The following is a 23,180-nucleotide window of genomic DNA, read 5'->3' as shown; positions in this document are numbered from 1 at the left end:
AGCGGCGTAAAAAGACGCCCCGTATGAACTAAATGCTGTTTTTCCCATTGATTTGGCGTCGAGCTTCCGTTTTTCAGGCACTTATCGAGGCGCAAACGCCCCAAAATACGCCTGAAAACACTGCGTGTGAACATACCCTCACACGTTGGTTGCTCCACAATGGAGACCGAGCAAACTAAACCCCACCTCTTTGGTTAAGCCCCGCCCTCTTACTTTATCCTCACCCAAACATGGAAAGCAGGTCTTTAAAGAAACTAGCAAATTGATAAATAGGGAATGCTCATCAGCGGCAGGCAGTAGCTCATGGGATCACAAGCGGGATGACGGCTGTAACGGGAGCTCAGGAAAAAACAACTAATGTCTGCAGTAAAACCCATACAAGGGCACTGGGACGCATTCGGTGGCCATTTAAAATACTAAGACATTTACATTGTACTCAGCGTTGTCCGTCATCTCGTCCATACCTCTCTTTGATCCACCAGACTTAAGTTCTTCACCCCCATTTAGCATCCACTGTCTTTTGTGTTTTCAAAAGAGTCAAGCTGACTCTAATTTATGGTAACATTTCTCATCCGTTATTTAACATCCCATTTCCATACTCCCTATTAGGGGATTCTGAATTAATAGAGGGGGGTCCTCTGTTTAGGATCCTCATCTCTTGGTTAGAGTGGAGAGCGGTTACATAGAGCGTCTCTCTCTCTGGAGGACCCGTCCTGTATTATACACACACATTGATATGAATGGACACTGTGCAATGCTTCATTTCTCCTGTGGTGGCGCTGCAGGGAAATTCAACACTTACTGCCAGGTTTCTCCACAGATTACAGCTGATCACTGGAGGTCCGATCAGGAGGACACTTTGTGATCTGCTTATTGTCAAGGACACTCCTAACAAGTGGAGTTTGTCCAAAGTGAAGAACCCATTTAAATGGGTTTTCGGTAATGTAAAAATAAGAGTTCATTTGCTGAAAATGTATTAAAAAAACGTAATGTGGATTTTGACCTTATCGGTTCTGCGCCATTCTCATTCCCTGTTTCTCGTGATGTTCATGTGACGTTACATTTTGGGGATTTTGTTTTTTGGTGCAGTTACCCTTTAACTCATCATTTTTGTCATTTGCAGAATGGGCGTTTGTGTGCCTGGTCATAATCGGCACTTTCCTCTTCTTCGCCATGGTGGGTCTTTGTTGGTGCCAATGCTGCCCGCACAGTTGTTGCTGTTACGTTCGCTGCCCATGCTGCCCGGAAACCTGCTGCTGCCCAAGAGCCCGTGAGTATCACATGCATTACTACACATACCCAGTATATTACTGCCAACTTATCCCACCGATCTGCTCCTCCAATTATACTCCCATCCTCCTCATTAAAGGGAGGTAGAAAAAGGGGGATATGACTACGGCGCTGCTACTCAATAAAAATGCAGGAATTATTAATAGTGTTTATTAGTAAGAAGGCTACGCGTTTCAATGCCGCACCGGCATCTTCCTCAGGCCATATAAAATGCAGTCAGAACAAGGCAGCTTTAAATACACCACGCGGAAAAAAAAGCCGCCAATGTGATCGAGGTCAGAGGTCACCAATGACGTAATCGGTACACAGATCTAGAGTTTAACAGAAATAAAAATGTCTATAAACAACAAATGACATTAATACTTAGACAAACAACAATATTAACACATCGTAACATTTGCAGGATAGTTAATATTCCCAAAATTTACCATAACATATACAGAAAGGTTAGTAATGGCCGGAACATAAAATTTAGGTTTAAACACACTGCTCAGAGAAAGAAGAGGGGGCTCAGATGGACATATATAAATCCAATATTCACAAGATAATAACAAAAATAATAATTAGTAGTCATGTAAAGACAAATATATAAAATGAATAAATAAATAAAAACATGGGAGAAAGTAGCCCACAAATAAAAATGCCCGAAAATTTACGCCCGGTAGCTACAAAAAATCGAATGCTAAAATAAGAGCAGCTAGATGGTGAATATGCACGAAGATACAATATAAAATATGTAATGATTGATAAATGAGATCAAAAGAAGTAAAAAATGCATGAATGTACATTGTGTTATGTCAAAAACCTATTAGCATAATGAATAATCAATAGATATATTTAAATAAATTCAAATAGATATAATAGAAGCTAACATAGACAGAAAACATGTAAACATATATCTGCAATAATACAGAGAAAAACACAGAAACCCGGCGGTGAACCAACCAGGCACCCACGTAGCCGCTCGAGAATCAGAACCAAGGACAGCTCCCGAGAACTGAAGAAAGGTTGTAATGTGTACACAGACCATTATACTGCCGAAAAATCATGACGCCAATAGCAGCAAGAAGTAAAAAGACAATACATCAAAAATAATATGTATATATGTCTCTCTAGAAAAATAATCTAAACGCCGACAACAATTGTCTACAGTAATAAACCAAAAGAGTATATCAATGTAAATATGTGTAAGATCTAAACTGAATTAAAAATGAATTATTGATCAGGGGATGATTCAGAGAACAAGATGACAAGACCAACAGAAGTAAATATGTCATCAGAACATTATAATTCCTTAGAAAAATCCGAATGCCAATTATAGCAAAGAGATCAATGTCATCTTAGACAGAAGCCAAACTTATTAACAACGATCAGCCGAAAGATAACAATGTGAATATGTGAAAAAACCGAGAAACAAATTATTAGTCAAGGGATGTTTCAGAAATATCATTTAAACCATTCGGGTGCAGAGTCACTAATTTGAAAATCCAAAAGTTCTCTCTGTTTTCATTTCTGGAAACGATTTGGGACGTCACAGGATATTGGTTCTATAGGGGTGATATTAATTTTGTCAAATTGGCATTTATGAGAGGAGGCGCAGTGCCTTGAAACACTCTGCTTTAGAGAACCTTTAGTAACATTATGCCTGTGTTCATTGATTCTGCTCCGCAGACATTGGATAGTCCGTCCAATGTACTGTAAATGACAGGAGCATTCTAAGAGGTAAATGACGTCGTTACTGGCACAGTTGAGGAAAGTTCTAATGGGGAATATTTCATTAGTAATATTGGAACGAAAAGAGTGCTCTCTGTGTGAAATATTATCACAACATAAGCAACGTCCTTGTCCACATTTAAAAGATCCATTTAAATTAGGAAATTTTTTTGGGGGAATAAATGACTTGGTATTACGAACACGGCTTGGTGCTAATATATTTCTCAAATTTGATGACCGTCTGAAGGTTATGCCCGGTTTATCTGGTAGGAACTCTTTAAGAAATGGATCGTTTTTCAGGATGTGCCAGTGTTTGGACAAAATTGATCTTATGGAGTTATGACCACTATTGTAAGCTGTAACAAAATTGTTTGAGAATTTATTAGTATTCTTATTAGTATTTATTTTACCATTTTCATTTGTGCAATCAGCACATGCCGACACCATTTTTTCAGGGACAACACAGGACTTTTGAGTCAATAAAGCCGCTCTGGAACGGGCGCCCTTGATTAATTGTATTGGAAAATTCTTTTCCTTAAATCTACCCTCAAGAATATTGCATTCCTTATCAAAATTATGGTCAGAAGAACAATTCTTCCTTATTCTCCTAAACTGTCCAAACGGCACATTCCTAATCCACGGGGGGTAATGGGCACTTTTAAAATCAATATAACTATTCACATCGACTGTTTTAAAATGTGTTCTGGTGTTAAAATTATTAGTAGTTCTATCATAGTCAAAGGTGAGATCTAAAAAATCAATGCAAGTAGCAGAAAAAGTATAAGTAAAAGATATTCCATAATCATTTTTGTTGATCATTTCCATAAAACAAATCAACTCTTCTTCCCTCCCATTCCACACTATGAATAAATCATCAATAAAACGTTTATATAAAAGAATATTATTCCTATAATTATGATCGGTGAGGATATACTTCTCCTCAAATTCCCCCATGTAAAGGTTGGCGTATGACGGGGCAAACCTAGAACCCATAGCGCAGCCCTTTATTTGGTTATAAAAATTCTTGCCAAAACTAAAAACATTATGTTTGAGGATATATTCCACACAATTGGTTAAAAATTGGATTTGTGCTATTGGGAACATAGGATTAGAGGCTAAAAATGATTCCACCACTTCCAGTCCCTTATCATGAGGAATGTTACTATATAATGCAGTGACGTCTGCTGTTAAAAAACATATTTTAGTAAAAGAGGGATCGACTATTAGATCCTGTAAATCTTTAATCAACTGAGTAGAATCTCTCAGGTAGGATGGTAGTTGAAGCACAAAAGGTTGGAGATGTAAATCGATGTAGTGAGACAAATTGCTAGTAAGCGACCCAATCCCCGAAATGATGGGCCGGCCTGGAGGATTAGTCACACACTTAGGAAGATGATACATGAATGGTAAACTAGGACATGATACATTTAGAAAATTATTTTCTTTTTTGGTTAAAAGCCCATCATGAAAAGCCGTATCGATCAAATGTCTATACTCACATATATAAGTGGGAAGTGGGTTAACCATTAATTTTAAATAGAATGAACTGTCTGATAGTATCCTGGAGGTCTCATTTAAATAGTCACTTTTGTTCTGAATGATTCAGAACAAAAGTGACTATTTAAATAGATTTTTCTAAATGTATCATGTCCTAGTTTACCATTCATGTATCATCTTCCTAAGTGTGTGACTAATCCTCCAGGCCGGCCCATCATTTCGGGGATTGGGTCGCTTACTAGCAATTTGTCTCACTACATCGATTTACATCTCCATCCTTTTGTGCTTCAACTACCATCCTACCTGAGAGATTCTACTCAGTTGATTAAAGATTTACAGGATCTAATAGTCGATCCCTCTTTTACTAAAATATGTTTTTTAACAGCAGACGTCACTGCATTATATAGTAACATTCCTCATGATAAGGGACTGGAAGTGGTGGAATCATTTTTAGCCTCTAATCCTATGTTCCCAATAGCACAAATCCAATTTTTAACCAATTGTGTGGAATATATCCTCAAACATAATGTTTTTAGTTTTGGCAAGAATTTTTATAACCAAATAAAGGGCTGCGCTATGGGTTCTAGGTTTGCCCCGGCATACGCCAATCTTTACATGGGGGAATTTGAGGAGAAGTATATCCTCACCGATCATAATTATAGGAATAATATTCTTTTATATAAACGTTTTATTGATGATTTATTCATAGTGTGGAATGGGAGGGAAGAAGAATTGATTTGTTTTATGGAAATGATCAACAAAAATGATTATGGAATATCTTTTACTTATACTTTTTCTGCTACTTGCATTGATTTTTTAGATCTCACCATTGACTATGATAGAACTACTAATAATTTTAACACCAGAACACATTTTAAAACAGTCGATGTGAATAGTTATATTGATTTTAAAAGTGCCCATTACCCCCCGTGGATTAGGAATGTGCCGTTTGGACAGTTTAGGAGAATAAGGAAGAATTGTTCTTCTGACCATAATTTTGATAAGGAATGCAATATTCTTGAGGGTAGATTTAAGGAAAAGAATTTTCCAATACAATTAATCAAGGGCGCCCGTTCCAGAGCGGCTTTATTGACTCAAAAGTCCTGTGTTGCCCCTGAAAAAATGGTGTCGGCATGTGCTGATTGCACAAATGAAAATGGTAAAATAAATACTAATAAGAATACTAATAAATTCTCAAACAATTTTGTTACAGCTTACAATAGTGGTCATAATTCCATAAGATCAATTTTGTCCAAACACTGGCACATCCTGAAAAATGATCCATTTCTTAAAGAGTTCCTACCAGATAAACCGGGCATAACCTTCAGACGGTCATCAAATTTGAGAAATATATTAGCACCAAGCCGTGTTCGTAATACCAAGTCATTTATTCCCCAAAATTTTTTTCCTAATTTAAATGGATCTTTTAAATGTGGACAAGGACGTTGCTTATGTTGTGATAATATTTCACACAGAGAGCACTCTTTTCGTTCCAATATTACTAATGAAATATTCCCCATTAGAACTTTCCTCAACTGTGCCAGTAACGACGTCATTTACCTCTTAGAATGCTCCTGTCATTTACAGTACATTGGACGGACTATCCAATGTCTGCGGAGCAGAATCAATAAGCACAGGCATAATGTTACTAAAGGTTTTCTAAAGCACAGTGTTTCAAGGCACTGCGCCTCCTCTCATAAATGCCAATTTGACAAAATTAATATCACCCCTTATAGAACCAATATCCTGTGACGTCCCAAATCGTTTCCAGAAATGAAAACAGAGAGAACTTTTGGATTTTCAAATTAGTGACTCTGCACCCGAATGGTTTAAATGATATTTCTGAAACATCCCTTGACTAATAATTTGTTTCTCGGTTTTTTCACATATTCACATTGTTATCTTTCGGCTGATCGTTGTTAATAAGTTTGGCTTCTGTCTAAGATGACATTGATCTCTTTGCTATAATTGGCATTCGGATTTTTCTAAGGAATTATAATGTTCTGATGACATATTTACTTCTGTTGGTCCTGTCATCTTGTTCTCTGAATCATCCCCTGATCAATAATTCATTTTTCATTCAGTTTAGATCTTACACATATTTACATTGATATACTCTTTTGGTTTATTACTGTAGACAATTGTTTTGCGGGCGTTTAGATTATTTTTCTAGAGAGACATATATACATATTATTTTTGATGTATTGTCTTTTTACTTCTTGCTGCTATTGGCGTCATGATTTTTCGGCAGTATAATGGTCTGTGTACACATTACAACCTTTCTTCAGTTCTCGGGAGCTGTCCTTGGTTCTGATTCTCGAGCGGCTACGTGGGTGCCTGGTTGGTTCACCGCCGGGTTTCTGTGTTTTTCTCTGTATTATTGCAGATATAGGTTTACATGTTTTCTGTCTATGTTAGCTTCTATTATATCTATTTGAATTTATTTAAATATATCTATTGATTATTCATTATGCTGATAGGTTTTTGACATAACACAATGTACATTCATGCATTTTTTACTTCTTTTGATCTCATTTATCAATCATGACATATTTTATATTGTATCTTCGTGCATATTCACCATCTAGCTGCTCTTATTTTAGCATTCGATTTTTTGTAGCTACCGGGCGTAAATTTTCGGGCATTTTTATTTGTGGGCTACTTTCTCCCATGTTTTTATTTATTTATTCATTTTATATATTTGTCTTTACATGACTACTGATTATTATCTTGTGAATATTGGATTTATATATGTCCATCTGAGCCCCCTCTTCTTTCTCTGAGCAGTGTGTTTAAACCTAAATTTTATGTTCCGGCCATTACTAACCTTTCTGTATATGTTATGGTAAATTTTGGGAATATTAACTATCCTGCAAATGTTACGATGTGTTAATATTGTTGTTTGTTTAAGTATTAATGTCATTTGTTGTTTATAGACATTTTTATTTCTGTTAAACTCTAGATCTGTGTACCGATTACATCATTGGTGCCCTCTGACCTCGATCACATTGAACGCCATAAAAAAAACTAAACAATATTAGAATTGCTTTATTTTGATCATCCAGACTCCATACGCAATAGAAAGTGATCAAAAAGTCATTTGTAGACCAAAAATGGTACCAATAAAAACGTCAACAAGTCCCGCAAAAGACACAAAAATAAAAAGTTACGGCTCTCATAATATGTGACACAAAAACAAAAGATTTTTTTTAAGTGCTTTTATTGTGCAAAAGTACTAAAACATTAAAAAAAATAAAACAAATTGGTATTGCCGTAATTGTACTGACTCGCAGAATAACGTTAATATGATATTTGTACTGCTCGGTGGACGCTGTGAAAATAAAACCCCAAAAACAATGGCGGAATTGCTGTTTTTTTCCAAACTCCCCCCCCCCCCCCCAGTGCCACCAAAAAAACAAAAACCTAAATAATAAAAGCTATACAATACATTATTGCTATTAAAAAAAAAAAATTATGGCTTATGGAATGCGACATAGGAAAAATAAATAAATTGTCGCGTCCTGAAGGGGTTAAAAAAGCATGTGTTAAATTTTCAATACAAAAAAAATGTAACGTAAAAAAAATGTATTTCCATATTTTTTATGCCACCATATTTCTTCTTTCTCTCCTGCAGTATATGAAGCGGGGAAGGCTGCAAAGATTGGGTATCCTCCCGCCGTGCCCACTGCCTGCCCTCCATATTACATCTCCACCGTTCCTGTTGCACCAGTCCCAGCACCAATGCTAATGGAAAAACAGCACGTCCCACCCTTAGTCCAGAGCGACTCGTTAGGAGGGCAAAATGGTAAATCCAACAGAACTAATGTGTCCGGTGAACGAGCGCCCTTGAGAGTCAGATCCATGACATCATCATGGATCGGTGACATCACTGAACCTGGGAGGCGATTTTAGACAGAGGCTGGAATGGCATTCTACTGCTAGTGTCATACAGCTGATGAACATGGGTTAAAACTTCATTATTTTCTGCAGATCCTTTCACATTGGTCATTATTCTACTATGGAGAAAAGTGGCTGCCAGAACTACTATGCCGCTTATCTCAAGAAAATAATCAGGATCTTAAAAATCATACAACACCGTGTTCCCCCAAATAAAAGATGTCGGGTGACATTTGAAACATTAAATTGATGGCAGGATGTGTTGTTTAATACCCAATACCTGTTGCCTGCTGAAAAGTTAGATGTGGCACAGAGTATTTAAGGTGATGCATGTGTTGGTCTGACAAGAAAGTTAGTGATGATGTTAGTGAGGCCTAATTCACACGGACCTATATAATTCAATGTGGCCGTTCACACGGCTGTTGTTTCAACGGAGCGTGTGAAGGGTCCATGAGAAAATAGGACATGCACGGCTGCACGCCGTTTTTCACGTCCGAGATGCGCAACGCCAGTGTGAATCCGGCCTGAGGGCAGGACTGACCATGTCATGATGTCAGGAAGGGTCACATACTGAGCGTTACATAGTGGGAGGGCCCGATTCCTCCAGCAGCGCAGAGTATTTCAGGAGAGGAGTGTGCTGATCTTGTAGGGGGCAGTAACCTGTCCAATCGTGATAATGATAGCGAGGACAAGGCTTCATGTGACAGGGGCAGTTTCATGATGTCAGGAGGAGAAGGGAGACAAGTGGGAGGTCACAGACCAAAAATTATATAGTGGAGGAAACAGCAGTACAGAGTATTTTAGGAGGAGTGTGCTGATCTTGTGGGCGGCAGTGACCTGTCCACTTGTGATGATTTTGGACAGGACTGCATGTGACAGAGGCAGAGTTTCATAGGGGAAGAAGTGTCTTTCAGCAGCACAGAGCATTTCAGGAGAGGTGTGTATTGGCCTTGTGGGGGGGGGACAGTGACCTGTCAATTAATGTGATGATTTTAGTGAGGACAGGACTACATGAGGAAGAGTTACATAGTGGGAGGAGCTGGGTTTGGAGCAGCACAGAGTATTTGAGGAGTCAACATATTTCTGACCTTGAAATGTGCTCAGCGCAGATGCGGTCAGATACATTTCCCACGCTAATATAATATGTCCGTGTCTTCATCAGTGCGTAAAGGGTACCGCATCCAGGCGGACAAGGAGCGCGATTCCATGAAGGTGCTGTACTACGTGGAGAAGGAGCTGGCTCAGTTTGACCCGGCCCACAGGATGCGAGAACGATGTAAGTGCTCGGCCCCGTACAGAACGTCCTTTCTCTCGTAGCTAATTCCATCTCGAGTGTTTGCGGGTTTAATCCAAGATTTCTGAAACTGTTCAACGGAGTCATAGATCTGAACTCGGAGGCCGCCTACACAGTGAGTCACCGGCTCTCCGTCATTTCCAGCCTCGTGTTGTCCCAGCGCAGAAATAAATTCAGTTCAGCCGAGAGGAACGTAAACACAGACACATTAGTAGGGTCTCCGGATGAGCCACATTTATAGGGATATGGCCACGTCCCTGTGTCTAATTACTGACGCTGGGAACCCTGACGGAGCCCATTATAAGTTACTGGGATCGGCAAGATTCATTGGGATCCATTTGAATACGGAGCCGCCATTATGAACGGAAGCCATGACACTAGTGTGAACAGAGCCACCGCAAGTCAATCCAATGAATTAAAGGGTTGTCACAGAATATCTGTAGAATATGCCATCCATGTCTGATGGGCGGCGCTGGGAAACCTGAAGGCTCTGATTTTTTCGGGGGCCCATTATCGTTAATGGCCGATTATACAGCCAAAAAGATGAACAGAGCCGACCGATGATGAAGTTGTACATCGCTTTCTTAGCACTGCTCCATCCTCGTTCTAGCGATCGGCGGCGTTTACAGCGGTCAGATCCTAGCGATGCCACCAATGTCTATGTCTAAGTGAATATATAAATCCTGGACTCGTCCTTTTCTGTTGAGTCGTTAAAAATTATTTGTTAATATCTGCATGGAGGAAAGCCGGGTGACAACCAATGTGGTCGCCATTGCAGCCCCCACAGAGCTTTTTCAGACTCCTGAATGTCAAGTCTGTCTAGGCAGGAACATAAGGGAATATGACTGATGGGTGCACAGATAAGAGAAAGGGCCGCATAGTAAATATCAAAAAGGGCTCCCAGTTATGGTGCCAGGTTTTGCCACCCGGGACAGAAGGGCCTGGTGTTTGTTTACCCCTTTCCATGACCTTTGGGCCACTTATTTGGAGATGCATTGGTGGCCGTAGTTGTAGTCACCCAGTTTTCTCAGAAATATATGTAGAACTTATTTCAAACTTTTAACAAGAAGAGGGGGGGGGATGGACTCAGGGATTTTGTAAATTGGGCCAAATGCCCCTTTGTTTTTGTAAGGTTCCGGTTCATTGATTCTGTTCTCACCGTCTTCCTTCAGATAGTCACACAATCTCAGAGCTAAGCTCCCTGCACGAAGACAACGCTCACTATAACCGCTCCTATCGGCAAGTCCGCAGGAACCCATTACCTACCAGTTGCACCATTGACGGAGATAAGGAATACTGGTCAGGGGTGGTGGGGGCCACAGCCAGACCCTCGGCGTGCTCCAAATTCCGAGATGACAACTTCAGGAGTAGGTGAGTGATTCCCAGGCTATTATCTTTGTTATTGAATCAGGGAGGTACGTGATACTATGTATTAACCCTTGGAGCAAGTTATGTCTCTAAATCCTCTGCTTCCATTCCACAGCCATAAAGTTAAATGATAAAATGATGTCTTCCTGCAGCTACCACTAGGGGGAGCTCACTGCATACTTTCTTATTAGTTCAGTGGATGAGTCCTGTGAGCTCCCCCTAGTGGTGGCTGCAGGCAGACAGAATTTTATCATTACTTCTATGTCTGTGCAGGTATTTCACCAACAAAAACTTTTTTCCAATTCCAATATCTAATTAAGTTGACTGGATTCCTAAAACCTAACTTATTAGGATTTCTGTTAAAATAATGATCTCTTATTTATCGGCACCTTATTTTAAAACATTTAGATAGTGTAGCACATACCTGCCAAAAACAAAAATGAACTACTTATCCATTATAATTAAGAAAAAAAAAATTGTTTCTCTACTGCTGGTTGTCATTGGAAACAGTCTGCGAGCTTGTCGGCAAACACTCCCTAAATTGCTCAAAGAGATATTTCCATTACACAAAGTGACAGCATAACCCCTTATTAGTTTTCCCTGCAGATCCTCCTCCTCCCGCCTTTCTCTGCTGCTATTGGCTGTGTTGCTTGGCACCAAAGGGGCTAAGGGAATCTCAAAAGGTGGGTGTCCCAGAGATGAGACACCCGGCCTATCAGACGTATGACATATACTAAAGATATACCATAAATGTCAATGGTTGGGATACCACTTCAAGATAAGCCAGTGTGACCATGTTTACACTCAAGAGAACGTTAACCCCTTAATGACCGTATTAGAAAAAAAAAGTAATAATGCCCGCTAACGTGTCTGAAGGCCTAGCCCCAACATAAGTCCAATAACTAGTTTGTTATATATCAAGATAAATAGCAGACACAAATCTAAAAAAAAATTACGGTTTCTCTGTGTTAAACTTTGAAAATGTATTGTTTATTAAACCCAATAATTGTAAAAGAAATGTGTGTAAAAATTATCAAAAAAAATAAAGACCTATCTGTCACAAAAAAGACAAAACAATCACTTTAAAGGCATTGTCCAGTTTAGAAAACTCATTTTCATACCCCCTATTAGGGAATTCTGGGTTAATAGAGGGGGGTCCCCTGTTCAGGATCCTCATCGCTTGTCCAGAGTGAAGAGCGGCTACAAAGAGTGTCTCTCCTTCTGGAGGACCCGTCCTGACCTGTATTACACAGACAACACATTGATATGAATGGACACCGTGTAATGCTTCATTTCTCCTGTGGTGGCACTGCAGAGAAATTGAACACTTACTGCCAGGTTTCCTCACAGATTACAGCTGATCGCAGGGGGTCCTAGCAGGGGGACTCTTTGTGATCAGCTTATTGTCAAGGGACCCTTCTTACAAGAAGAGATTGTCCAAAGCAGAGATCTCCTTTAATAGCAAAAAAGTTATACCTATTTAAACAGCATGAGCAGAAAATCTCTAAAAGTCGCCTAGTCATTGAGGCCCAAAATACGTTCCGTATGAAGAGATTAACCCCTTCCCGCACCTTGACGTAACTGCACGTCAATGTGTGCAGTAAGTTCGCGCACCTTGACGTGCAGTTACGTCTGTTCTTTGACAGTTAACCGCCGCACGGCGCTTCACCGCAGCGGCGGTTAACTGTGCAGGGTGTCTGCCCTGCATTCCCCGTTGCTGATCAGCGGCCCATCGCCGCTGATTTCGGCAGTTAACCCCTTCGATGCGGCGGTCGATTCCGATCACCACATCGAAGGATTTTAGCGCCGATCGGCAGCCCCCACGTGAAATCATGGGGGCTGGCGATGGTACCCATGGCAACCGGACACCAGAAAATGGCTTCCGGGCTGCCATGTACAGAAGCCTATGAGGACCAGCCGGAGGGTGGTCGTCGTAGGCTTCCTGTCAGTGTGACAGTTACGTCACAATGACAGTTAGAACAGATTACACTACGTGTGTAGTGTAATGTATTCCAGCAGCGATCAGAGCTGCAAGTCTAAGTGTCCCCTAGTGGGACAAGTAAAAAAAGTAAAAAAAAGAATAAAAATGTTTTAAAAAAGTGTAAAAATAAAAGTTATAAGTGACATAAACAAGAACTGCTTTTTTTCCTATAATAAGTCTTTTATTATAGGAAAAAAATGAACACGTAAAAAAAAGTACACATATTGGGTATCACCGCGTTCGTAACGACCCCAACTATAAAACTATAATATTATTTTTCCCGCACGTTGAACACCGCAAAAAAAATAAATGAAAAACAATGCGAGAATCACTATTTTTTGGTCACCACCCCTCCCAAAATATACAATAAAAAGTGATCAAAAAGTTGCATGTACGCCAAAATAGTACCGATACAAACTACAACCTGTCCCGCAAAAAACAAGCCCTTACACAGCTTTTTTGACTGAAAAATAAAAAAGTTATGGCTCTCAGAATACGGTGACAGAAAATAAATTATTTTCTAAATAAGTTATTTTATTGCGCAAACGCTGCAAAACATAAAAAAAATATATACATCTGGTATCGCCATAATCGTACCGACCCGCAGAATAAAATATAATGGTCATTTATAGCCCAGGGTAAACGCAGTAAAAAATAAATAAAAATCATTGTCAGAATTGATGGTTTTTGGTCACCCGGCTTGCCGAAAAATTGAATAAAAAGTGATCAACAAAATGGCATGTACCCCAAAATATTACCAATGAAAATTACAGATTGTCCCGCAACAAATAAGCCCTCACACGGCTCCGGTGGTGAAAAAATAAAAAAAGTTCCGGCTAACAGATTATGGCGATGCAAAATGTACAGCATTCCAAAAGCGGATAAGATCGGGCGCCATTTATCAGTGCGGGCCACACATCTGCGGATTATTATTTATTTAACCCATTATTATACCGTCGTATTATGCCCCTGATGTACTCTGCCCAGCCTACATTTGCCCCCACATTATAAACTGAAATGCCAGCAAAACGCCAGAGCTACTACCAAGCAAAATCTGTGCTCCAAAAGCCAAATGCCGCTCCCTCCCTTCTGAGCCCTACAACGTGCCCAAACAGCCGTTTACGTCCACCGATATGGCATCGCCATACCCGGTTAATATTTTATAAGGTATTTGTGGCACAAACTGGGCACAACATATAGTGCACTAAAATGGCACATCAGTGGAAAATTAACATTTTCACTCTGCACCATCCGCTGCGCATTAAACCCTTCGCGCACCATGACTTAATAGCGTGGTGTGGGGGGTGATATATGGAGCGTCTCACGCGCTGAGCCCGTGCCATACGCTGCGGGTGTCAGCTGTGTATTACAGCTGATACCCGGGACTAACGGACAGAAACAGCGAACACGCTGATACGGGAGCCTGTAAAAATGACAATACATTAGTATTGCAGTGTATTCTACCAGTGATCTAACGATCGGTGGTTCAAGTCTCCCAGGGGGACTAATAAAATATGTAAAAACAAAAGTAAATAGTTATTATTAGAGGAAAAAATTAAATAAATATTTAAAGTCCAAAAAGAAACCCTTTTCACATTTTTTCACTAAAGTAATGTAAAAAAATACACAAAATTGGTATCGCTGCGTCCGTAAAAGTCCAAGCTATTACAATATACCATTATTGAACTCGCACGGTGAACGCCGTGAAAAATAAAGAATTTTAAACTGCAAAATCGCAGATTTTTGGTCACCTTGGCTCTACCAAAAAATTTAATAAAAAGTGCTCAAAAAGTCTTATGTACCAAAAAATGATACCAATAAAAACTACAGCTCGTCCCGCAAAAAATAAGCCCCCACACCGCTCTATTGATGGAAAAATAAAAAAGTTGTGGCTCTCGGAAAGCGGGGAGGAAAAACGAAAAAGAAAAAAGCAAAACATGGATCCGTTCGGAAAGGGTTAATTACTTTCTAATGAAAAACCATTTATGACCACATGTGGGGTATTGCCGTACTCGGGAGAAATTGCTTTACAAATGTTGGGTGGCTTTTTCTCCTTTATCCTTTGTGAAATTGAAAAAATTTAACATTTTAGTGGAAATAATGTTGATATCAATTTTCACGGCCTAATTCTAATAAATTCTGCAAAAGACGTGTGGGGCCTAAATGCTCACTATACCCCTAGATAGATTCCTTAAGTGGTGTCGTTTCCCAAATGGGGTTACTTTTGGGGGGCTTCCACTGTTTCGGTCTCTCAGGGGCTTTGCAAATTCGACATGACACCCAAAAACTATTCCAGCTAAATTTGAGCTCCAAAAGCCAAATAGCGCTCCTTCCCTTCTAAGCCCCGGTGTGGGTCCAAACAGCAGTTTATTACCACATATGGGGTATTTACATAATCAGGAGAACTTGTTTTACAAATGTTGGGGTGCTTTTTCTCCTTTATTCCTTGTAAAAATTAAAAATGTCTAAGTTCTTACAGAAAAAAAGTAGATTTTTACCTTTACATACTAATTCAAATAAATTTAGCAAAAAAACTGTGTGTTCAAAATGCTAACTATAACCATAGATAAATTCCTTGAGGGGTATAGTTTCCAAAATGGGGTCACTTTTGGGGGGTCTTTACTGTTTTGGTACCACAAGACCTATTCAAACCTGACATGGTGCCTGAAATATATTCTAGAAAAAGGAGGCCCCAAAATCCACTAGGTGCTCCTTTGCTTCTGAGGCCGGTGTTTCAGTCCATTACCGCACTAGGGCCACATGTGGGATATTTCTAAAAACTGCAGAATCTGGGCAACAAATATTGAGTTGCATTTCTTGGGTAAAACCTTCTGTGGTACAAAAAAAATGTATTAGAAATGAATTTTCGAAAAAGAAAAATGAAATTTGTCAATTTCCCCTCTACTTTGCTTTAATTCCTGTGACACGCCTAAAGGGTTAAAACACTTTCTGAATGCTGTTGTGAATACTTTGAGGGGTGCCGTTTTTAAAATGGGGTGATTTATGGGGATTTTCTAATATATAAGGCCCTCAAAGCCACTTCAGAACTGAACTGGTCCCTGAAAAAATAGGCTTTTGAAATTTTCTTGAAAATATGAGAAATTGCTGCTAAACTTAAGTCTTGTGACGTCCTAGAAAAATAAAAGCACGTTCAAAACACGATGCAAACATAAAGTAGACATATGGGAAATATAAACTAGTAAGTATTTTGTGTGGTATTACTATCTGTCTTACAAGCAAATACATTTAAATTTAGAAATATGCAAATTTATGCTAATTTTCTCTAAATGTTGGTGTTTTTTACAAACAAATATTGAATTTATCGACCAAATTTTTTCACTAACATAAAGTACAATATGTCACGAGAAAACATTCTCAGAATCACTTGGATAGGTAAAAGTAATCCAGAGTTATTACCACATAAAGGGACACAAGCCAGATTTGAAAAATCGGCTTCGTCCTGAAGGCCAAAACAGGCTCAGTCCTGAAGGGGTTAAAAATTCACATGCGGTATTGAGCCCTTAGACCAGAATTTGTATTCAGAAGCAGAGATATATTCATTGATTTCATTTATAGGGTTTAAAGATTGATGATCAAATTGAACATACTGTATGGGTGGGGGGGGGGGGGGGTCATGCTGTTTGCGGGCCCCAGTTGTCTATATAACAGGACACGGGAAAATGGATTGTATAAATGTTATAATAATTAATTATATAATGATTTTAAATACTGAGTTCTAATGTATTCTGCTGAATAGAAGAGTTGGTCAGTTCCCCGTTAAGGGGGGGGGGCAACAATCTATTAAAATTTTTATACACGGGAATCCATTCTGATTTTTGTTTCCTTCCACAGTCTCCAGAGACCAACATCAGAAGTCTTAGAGAGGAAAGCCTTTCCAATGGCAGTCCAAGCCGTCTCTACGGATGAATTAGCCGTATTCGCAGACTCCTATAAACAACGGCCCCGTAGGTCCGACAGCCGAGGTCCCGGAACAGGGCCCAGGTGTGAGAGGCCCGAATTGAGAGGAAGATCTCTATACCAGGACACCTCAACCGATGACTACTATGGAAAGAGAAACCACTGCAGGGAACTGTTTTCAGACAGCGAAAGAGGCTGGTCATTCAGCCCATCCAGGATACGAGCCCCAGAGGACAAGCATCTGCCCAAAAGGATATGCCGAATGGGGCAGAGTTACGACGATGCTTATCTTAGCAGTATTCTTGAAAGGAAATCAAGGGGTATTGAGGAAACCATCGTAACCCCGTCCAAACTGAGCTTGCGGCAAAATTCCAGTCGCAGCTATGGTCGGTCGCCAACATTCAAGACGGGAGACAGCAAAGATCAAAAAGTTGAGGAAGAAGACTCGCTTCCTCCGTACTGCGAGAGAGAGCTTGCCAGGGCTCTCCCGTTTCGCTCAAGAGAACACTCCTATCTCAGCGCCTCAGACAAGAGGAAGAAAAAGGACCAACCAAGTAAAACAGTGAGAAAAGCCTTCTTTTTTTACATGAATGGGTCACAGGCCAAATGGGGTTGGCGGGCTTTGTCAAAAATTTAAGAAAGTTGGGTAGAATGTGTGTGTGAGGACACTATTATACAATACCGTATATCGTGCCATTATGGAAATGTTGGTGGACCATTAACATGATAACGCATGCTGTGTATGGCAGCTCCTGTACAACAATACTGTTTGACCACATTTCGAAACAGGGACTTTTTGTCCTCTTTTTCGGGTATGTTAAAAAAAAAAATAACAAGAAAAACTTGGGCTGTTCGGACAATTCTCCATGCTATGGACAATGAGTGGTTAAATATGTCTTTTTTTTATATACATATATATATATATATATTCTGTATATTGGGCTCCAGATGTAACTTGTCTTGTGCAGGCATGGTCGAAATTGGGATACATGTTGAAAATCTTTGTAAAACAAATAAACAAATACAATGTGGGCGTTCGGGTGGTTCCGATCTTTTAGGTTGATTTTTTTTGTGGTTATTTTATTGCTGTTATGGAACTAGGAATGAAATGTTGTAGAAAACAAAAAAGTCAAAAAGTAAAGGCTGCGTTGTCTGGGCGAGAGCGGAAGCTGCTTCAAAAAGACTGAATTTTAAATTCACCCGACCAGAAATCTATTTTTTTTTGCAACAATAAAAAAAAATACAAAAACATTCTAAACTGACCACATGTACAGATATGAAACTGTTTGTGTTGCTGCTGCTAATTATTTTTGTTCCCAAATTAATTTACATGAATCTGTAAATGTGGCAGCTTTTTTTATTAAATGTATAAAACTTTTTGAAATGTATTAAATTGAAGAAAAAAAAAAAAGTAAAAATCAAAAACAGATGGGTGGTTTCCTTTCTTCTTCAATAACCATGTTCTCTCTTCTTATAATTATGTGGTTTTGAGGGAAACCTCTGAGCACAAGAAAAAAAAAAATTATATATAAATTTTTTCCCATCCATCCAATATAAGACACCCCACTCCATATGTCGCCATGTCCTTCCATCTCTGCATGTCATGGATCACGTGTTTGACATCTGTCTAAGAACTGCCCTGTGTTACCTGTTGGTTTTGTGGCATTGTCATTTGGGTGGCACGTGGCTAGGTGTATTGTTATAGTCTAGGATGTCCTATAAAGAAATTTTGTCAATTTAAAAAAAAAATTGGGCCATCAGCTGGGGGTACCGATTGTCTTGCCCCGAGAACAGGAAGAGGTTTATCATTTTGTTCTCCATTTTGTCATGTTCATATCTTACTGTTTATTATTTTTCACAGGGTGATTTTCCAAACAGGATGTCCCTCGTTGTCTGACACCGTGAAAGACTTAAGGAAGATTCTCTTTGGAGGAGGTACTGAGGCAGTCCTGGTTACAAGAGACAGAGCCATTAGCCACTGTGCTCCAAGGAACCCCTTCTTGACGTGGAAGATCTTTAAGTAGCCTATTTCCCATTGGCTAGTAGACCATATGCATTGGGCCTTAAGTTGGACGCAATGGTCTCCTGCTGGGTATACAACCCAACAAGTAATGGACCTCAAAAATTAAAAATGTGGAGTATAGCGGGACATCACAACATTAGATTGTGTTAGGACTAGCCTTAGTATAAAATTGATCTTACTCCTGTTCCTAAACGTAACTAACAGGGGTGGAAATTGCCTCCATTCTCCAACATTCCTTATGTCTCACACTCAAACAGTGTTATTTTTGTACCATCAAACCTCTCTGTGGCTCCCATTAACAGTGTCTGCAAAAAGGACGAGTGATGTCTTTGTGTAAAGTGGCCCGAATTCACAGACCAAAAATTTTAAATAAATAAATATATGCCGTATATTTACATTTTCAATTTCCACAAAACATAAAATATGTCCTGAAATGCCAGAGAAATTTCTAGAAAATTCTAAAAATATAAATTTTTTTATATTTTAAATTGCCCAAATAAAATACATTTAAATAAAATAAAAAAATCGAATTAGAGCCAGACATATTGAAAATATTCTCTAATAATTATATCCACTTTTAAAGCCTTATATTTTCGAGTGGAATTAATTAAAAAAGATTGTCTTTTTTTTTTTACAGATATTCAAATTTTTGGATTTCTCAAATATTATTTAAAAATCTTGTCTGCTTACTAATAGTCCTATCATCCTGTCTGTGAATTCGGTCAAGTGTCCCTTTTGTTTACATGGAAAGGTGCTACCTACGTACGTGGTTTTTTTTTGGTTTTTTTGCAGTTCATGTAAAAATTGTCACTGCTGCCATATATCTGTATTCGCTTCCCCCTCCTTTCTGTTTATGACATATCATATTTAAGTTTAATGCAAGAAACGCTTTTCGTTATAGAAGGAAAACTGTTTTGTATCTATTTTTGGGAACAGCTCACAAAATTCTTGGAGTTTTTGTAAGAATTTTGGGATCTTGCCAACCGAGAGCAAACTCCTAGAAGGGGTGAATGTACTGTGAATGTATTGTATTGCTTTTTGAGGTTTTTATTATTTAGTATTTAGTATTTTAGTTTTCGGCATCAGTATCTTTATGATAACAAAGCTAAAAATATAGATTTTCAAAACCTTGTTGCATTTAAGAAAAAAAATAATTATTTTGCCTTTGCTGTTTTTGTTAAAAGATGTAACTTGCATGGGTTCCCTGTCATATTTCTGCATCCAAACATAATTGACACATTTTACTTTTAGATTCATAGCTCACTTCATTACACAGCATAAAGATTCACTAGATTTAAACTATGGGCCGTTTTCCCATAAATGAATGTGAAAAAATTACCAAAAAGTTTGAAAACAAAATAATTTGTAGAATATCATGTTATTACATTTAGCGCCACATGGAGTCACTACAGCCCTGTAGTATCGAGCCTTAGGGACTCCATGTGCTGTCATATATTGCTCCATATGGCACCGTATTACGGAGATATTCTCCTCTATAATCAGTGCTTCTAGGTGAGACTAGCTCCGTAATACATTACCTAATGGAACATCCTCCAATTCCGTTTGCCTCTGTATGAAATCTGAGCCATATAGATCTACAGTAGTGCCCGTAGACTCTGTAATGGTTCTGTAAAACTCAGAGGTTGTACGGAGCCATAATACACATTTATGAGCCCTTAAAGGGGTTGTCCATTTTGGACAATCCCTACTTGTTAAAAGCATTCCTTGACATTAAGCTAATCTCAAAATGTCCCACGGCGATCAGCTGTAATCTATGGGGAAACCTGGTGTTAAGTGTTCAGTTTCCCTGCAGCACCACCACAGGGGAAATGAAGCATTACACCATGTCCATTTATATCAATGTATTGTCTGTGTAATACAATACAAGACAGGTCCACCAGACAGAGCGACGCTATTTCTTTCCGCTCTCTACTCCGGCCAAGAGATGAAGACCCTGAACAGAAGACCACCTAGGGTGTATGAATATGTTGAGAAAAAATTTAAATATTACATTTAGGTGCAAAAAAATTGTCATTCTTACTTTTAACAGTAAATTTTAAATTATATAAATTTTTCAATTAAAGAAAAAATATTATTAACTGTTAAAAATATTTAACTATGAAAAACACAATGGGCAGTTGTCTAAGATTTAGACAGAATAGACTTAGACCAGGCAGCCTGAAGATGAGCCAAGTGATGCACACTACGAAAAATTTGGCGCGTCTTGCCAGACCCTTTTCTCTTCCTGATTCCACCTCTTAGTTGGCATCATTTTCATTTGGCACATTTTTTTAATATGCGATTATGAGAATTTGCCCCATTGTGATTATCTAGATGAATTTTTTCATTTTCTATCAGCTGATGGCACATCTAATTTACGGTAATTAATTACGTTTTTAATAACGGCTTATTGCCCGACAGTCAAGTCATATTTATTTAGTAGAGTTTTTCTTGTTTGTTTTTTTTTTTAGAAAACATTATCAATTATTTCAAATTTGTTTAATTATTAAAAGTGTAAAAAGACGGATTTAACTAAATTAAATCATAAATTTAAGAAATGAATTTTCATTGTACTAACTACAGCATGTTGGATTTAATTTTTTTTCTAATTTACAATGAGCGCAACCTTATATGCAGAAGCTATAAATTGATTCTCAGCTACAACCGGCTATTTTTTTCAGCCACTTGCTCCAAAGACGGACAATATGTCTATATTAGATTCAAATTATTTTTGTATTGGTCAGTGGTGCTGACATTATCTTCAGCATTGCATGATGGGATATTCACATACATTGTTAATTGGGGTAAGTACTAGAAGGTCGGTCTTATTGTATATACATTGTCTTTCAATTTCTAGAAAGACTTGTGTTCTTAAGATGAATTGCTCATAACCGTTTCCGGGTGATAAACATATATTGTATAATTGTACCGTTTGCATTGTTCTCTGGAAAAGTACTGTGAACAGAATATTCCGCTGCCTTTGAAATGATTCGTTTTCTCTTATGATTTTGTTATTAAAAAGAAAAAAAAATTGTTATCTAAATATGGTTGTATCCTTATTCTCAGTCAGTGTCATAAAAGTGTTGCAGAATAATTGGGCTCTAATGTAATTTTTTTAAATAACAATACAAAGCGGAATTTAAAAATTAAAATTTTTGAATTTTTAAAAAAAATTATATTCTAGTATTTAATGAATTTTTTTTTTAGCATAAATCTCCCAGAATTGTCCATATAATTATTTCTGGGCATGTAATAAATGCATCATTTTTTTACTATTAGCACAATAGCATAGCCCTCATTAAAAAAAATAGTGGTTTGGCTTATTCTTAATGGACCTCCCATCATGCCCGAGATCGGAGCAAAGATTTTAACCCTGGAAGAAACTTTCTGTTGTCCTCATTGTTGCCCGCACTAAGGGATGTATTTTATATGAGCTGCTAAGAGGAGTGGGGAAAGAAAAGAGACAACAGGTCTGTGTAACTTGAGTCCCTTACAAAATTGTCTGTTACATTTGAAACCTATTTAGCTTCTGTCCTGACGGAACAAGTATTGTATCATTATCACATCAGTACAAGGGAGAGTTCACATGGCGTTTTTGGTCAGGCAAAAAAATCTGCCTCAAAATTCCTTCAGGAATTTTGAAACATATTTTTAATTGCCATCGTTTTTGGTTTTTTTTTCGCTTTTTTTTACTTTGCTGCGGCATAAACTGACGCAAAAAAAACAACTGCTCAGAATGAGCGCTGCAGGTTTTTTCTGCCTCTCATTGATTTCAATGGGAGTTCAGAGGCAGAAACTGCTAAAAAAAAGAGCATGGCACTTTTTTTTTCTGCGATCAGCCAAAAGCTGCCTGGGAAAAAAAGTCTCTGCCTCCCATTGAAATCAATGGGGGGCGATTTGGGGGGTTTCTTGGCACTGATTCCGACGCGGTGTTCACGTCAAAATCAGCGCCAAAAAATGTGGTGTGAACCACGTCTTATCTGCCTCCTATGTACAAGAACATAACTACTATAATACTGCCCCCTATATACAAGAATATAACTACTATAATACTGCCCCCTATATACAAGAATATAACTACTATAATACTGCCCCCTATATACAAGAATATAACTACTATAATACTGCTCCTATATACAAGAATATTACTACTATAATACTGCCCCTATATACAAGAATATAACTACTATAATACTGCC

General features: G+C 38.4%; 1 protein-coding gene across 5 annotated transcripts in view; it reads left to right on the top strand.

Moving 5' to 3' along the window:
* The window catches only part of ILDR2 (immunoglobulin like domain containing receptor 2), a 207,848-nt gene extending 185,824 nt beyond the window's left edge, over positions 1-22,024 (top strand). For 3 of the 5 annotated variants that reach the window (XM_075854661.1, XM_075854659.1, XM_075854663.1), the window contains 5 exons: positions 1,124-1,270; positions 8,135-8,305; positions 9,560-9,673; positions 10,864-11,062; positions 16,893-18,328. In XM_075854661.1, the coding sequence (XP_075710776.1) occupies positions 1,124-1,270; positions 8,135-8,305; positions 9,560-9,673; positions 10,864-11,062; positions 16,893-17,595 (1,334 nt within the window). In that variant the 3' untranslated portion in view covers positions 17,596-18,328. Of the gene's footprint in view, positions 1-1,123; positions 1,271-8,134; positions 8,306-9,559; positions 9,674-10,863; positions 11,063-16,892; positions 18,329-18,819 lie in introns of those variants that run through there. The other 2 variants (XM_075854662.1, XM_075854660.1) reach the window with 1 other exon arrangement.
* Positions 22,025-23,180: the final 1,156 nt, after the last annotated feature.

The sequence above is a fragment of the Rhinoderma darwinii genome, chromosome 2 (genome assembly GCF_050947455.1).
Source record: "Rhinoderma darwinii isolate aRhiDar2 chromosome 2, aRhiDar2.hap1, whole genome shotgun sequence".
Classification (NCBI taxonomy): domain Eukaryota; kingdom Metazoa; phylum Chordata; class Amphibia; order Anura; family Rhinodermatidae; genus Rhinoderma; species Rhinoderma darwinii.
This window is presented reverse-complemented; position numbering and strand designations above follow the sequence as displayed.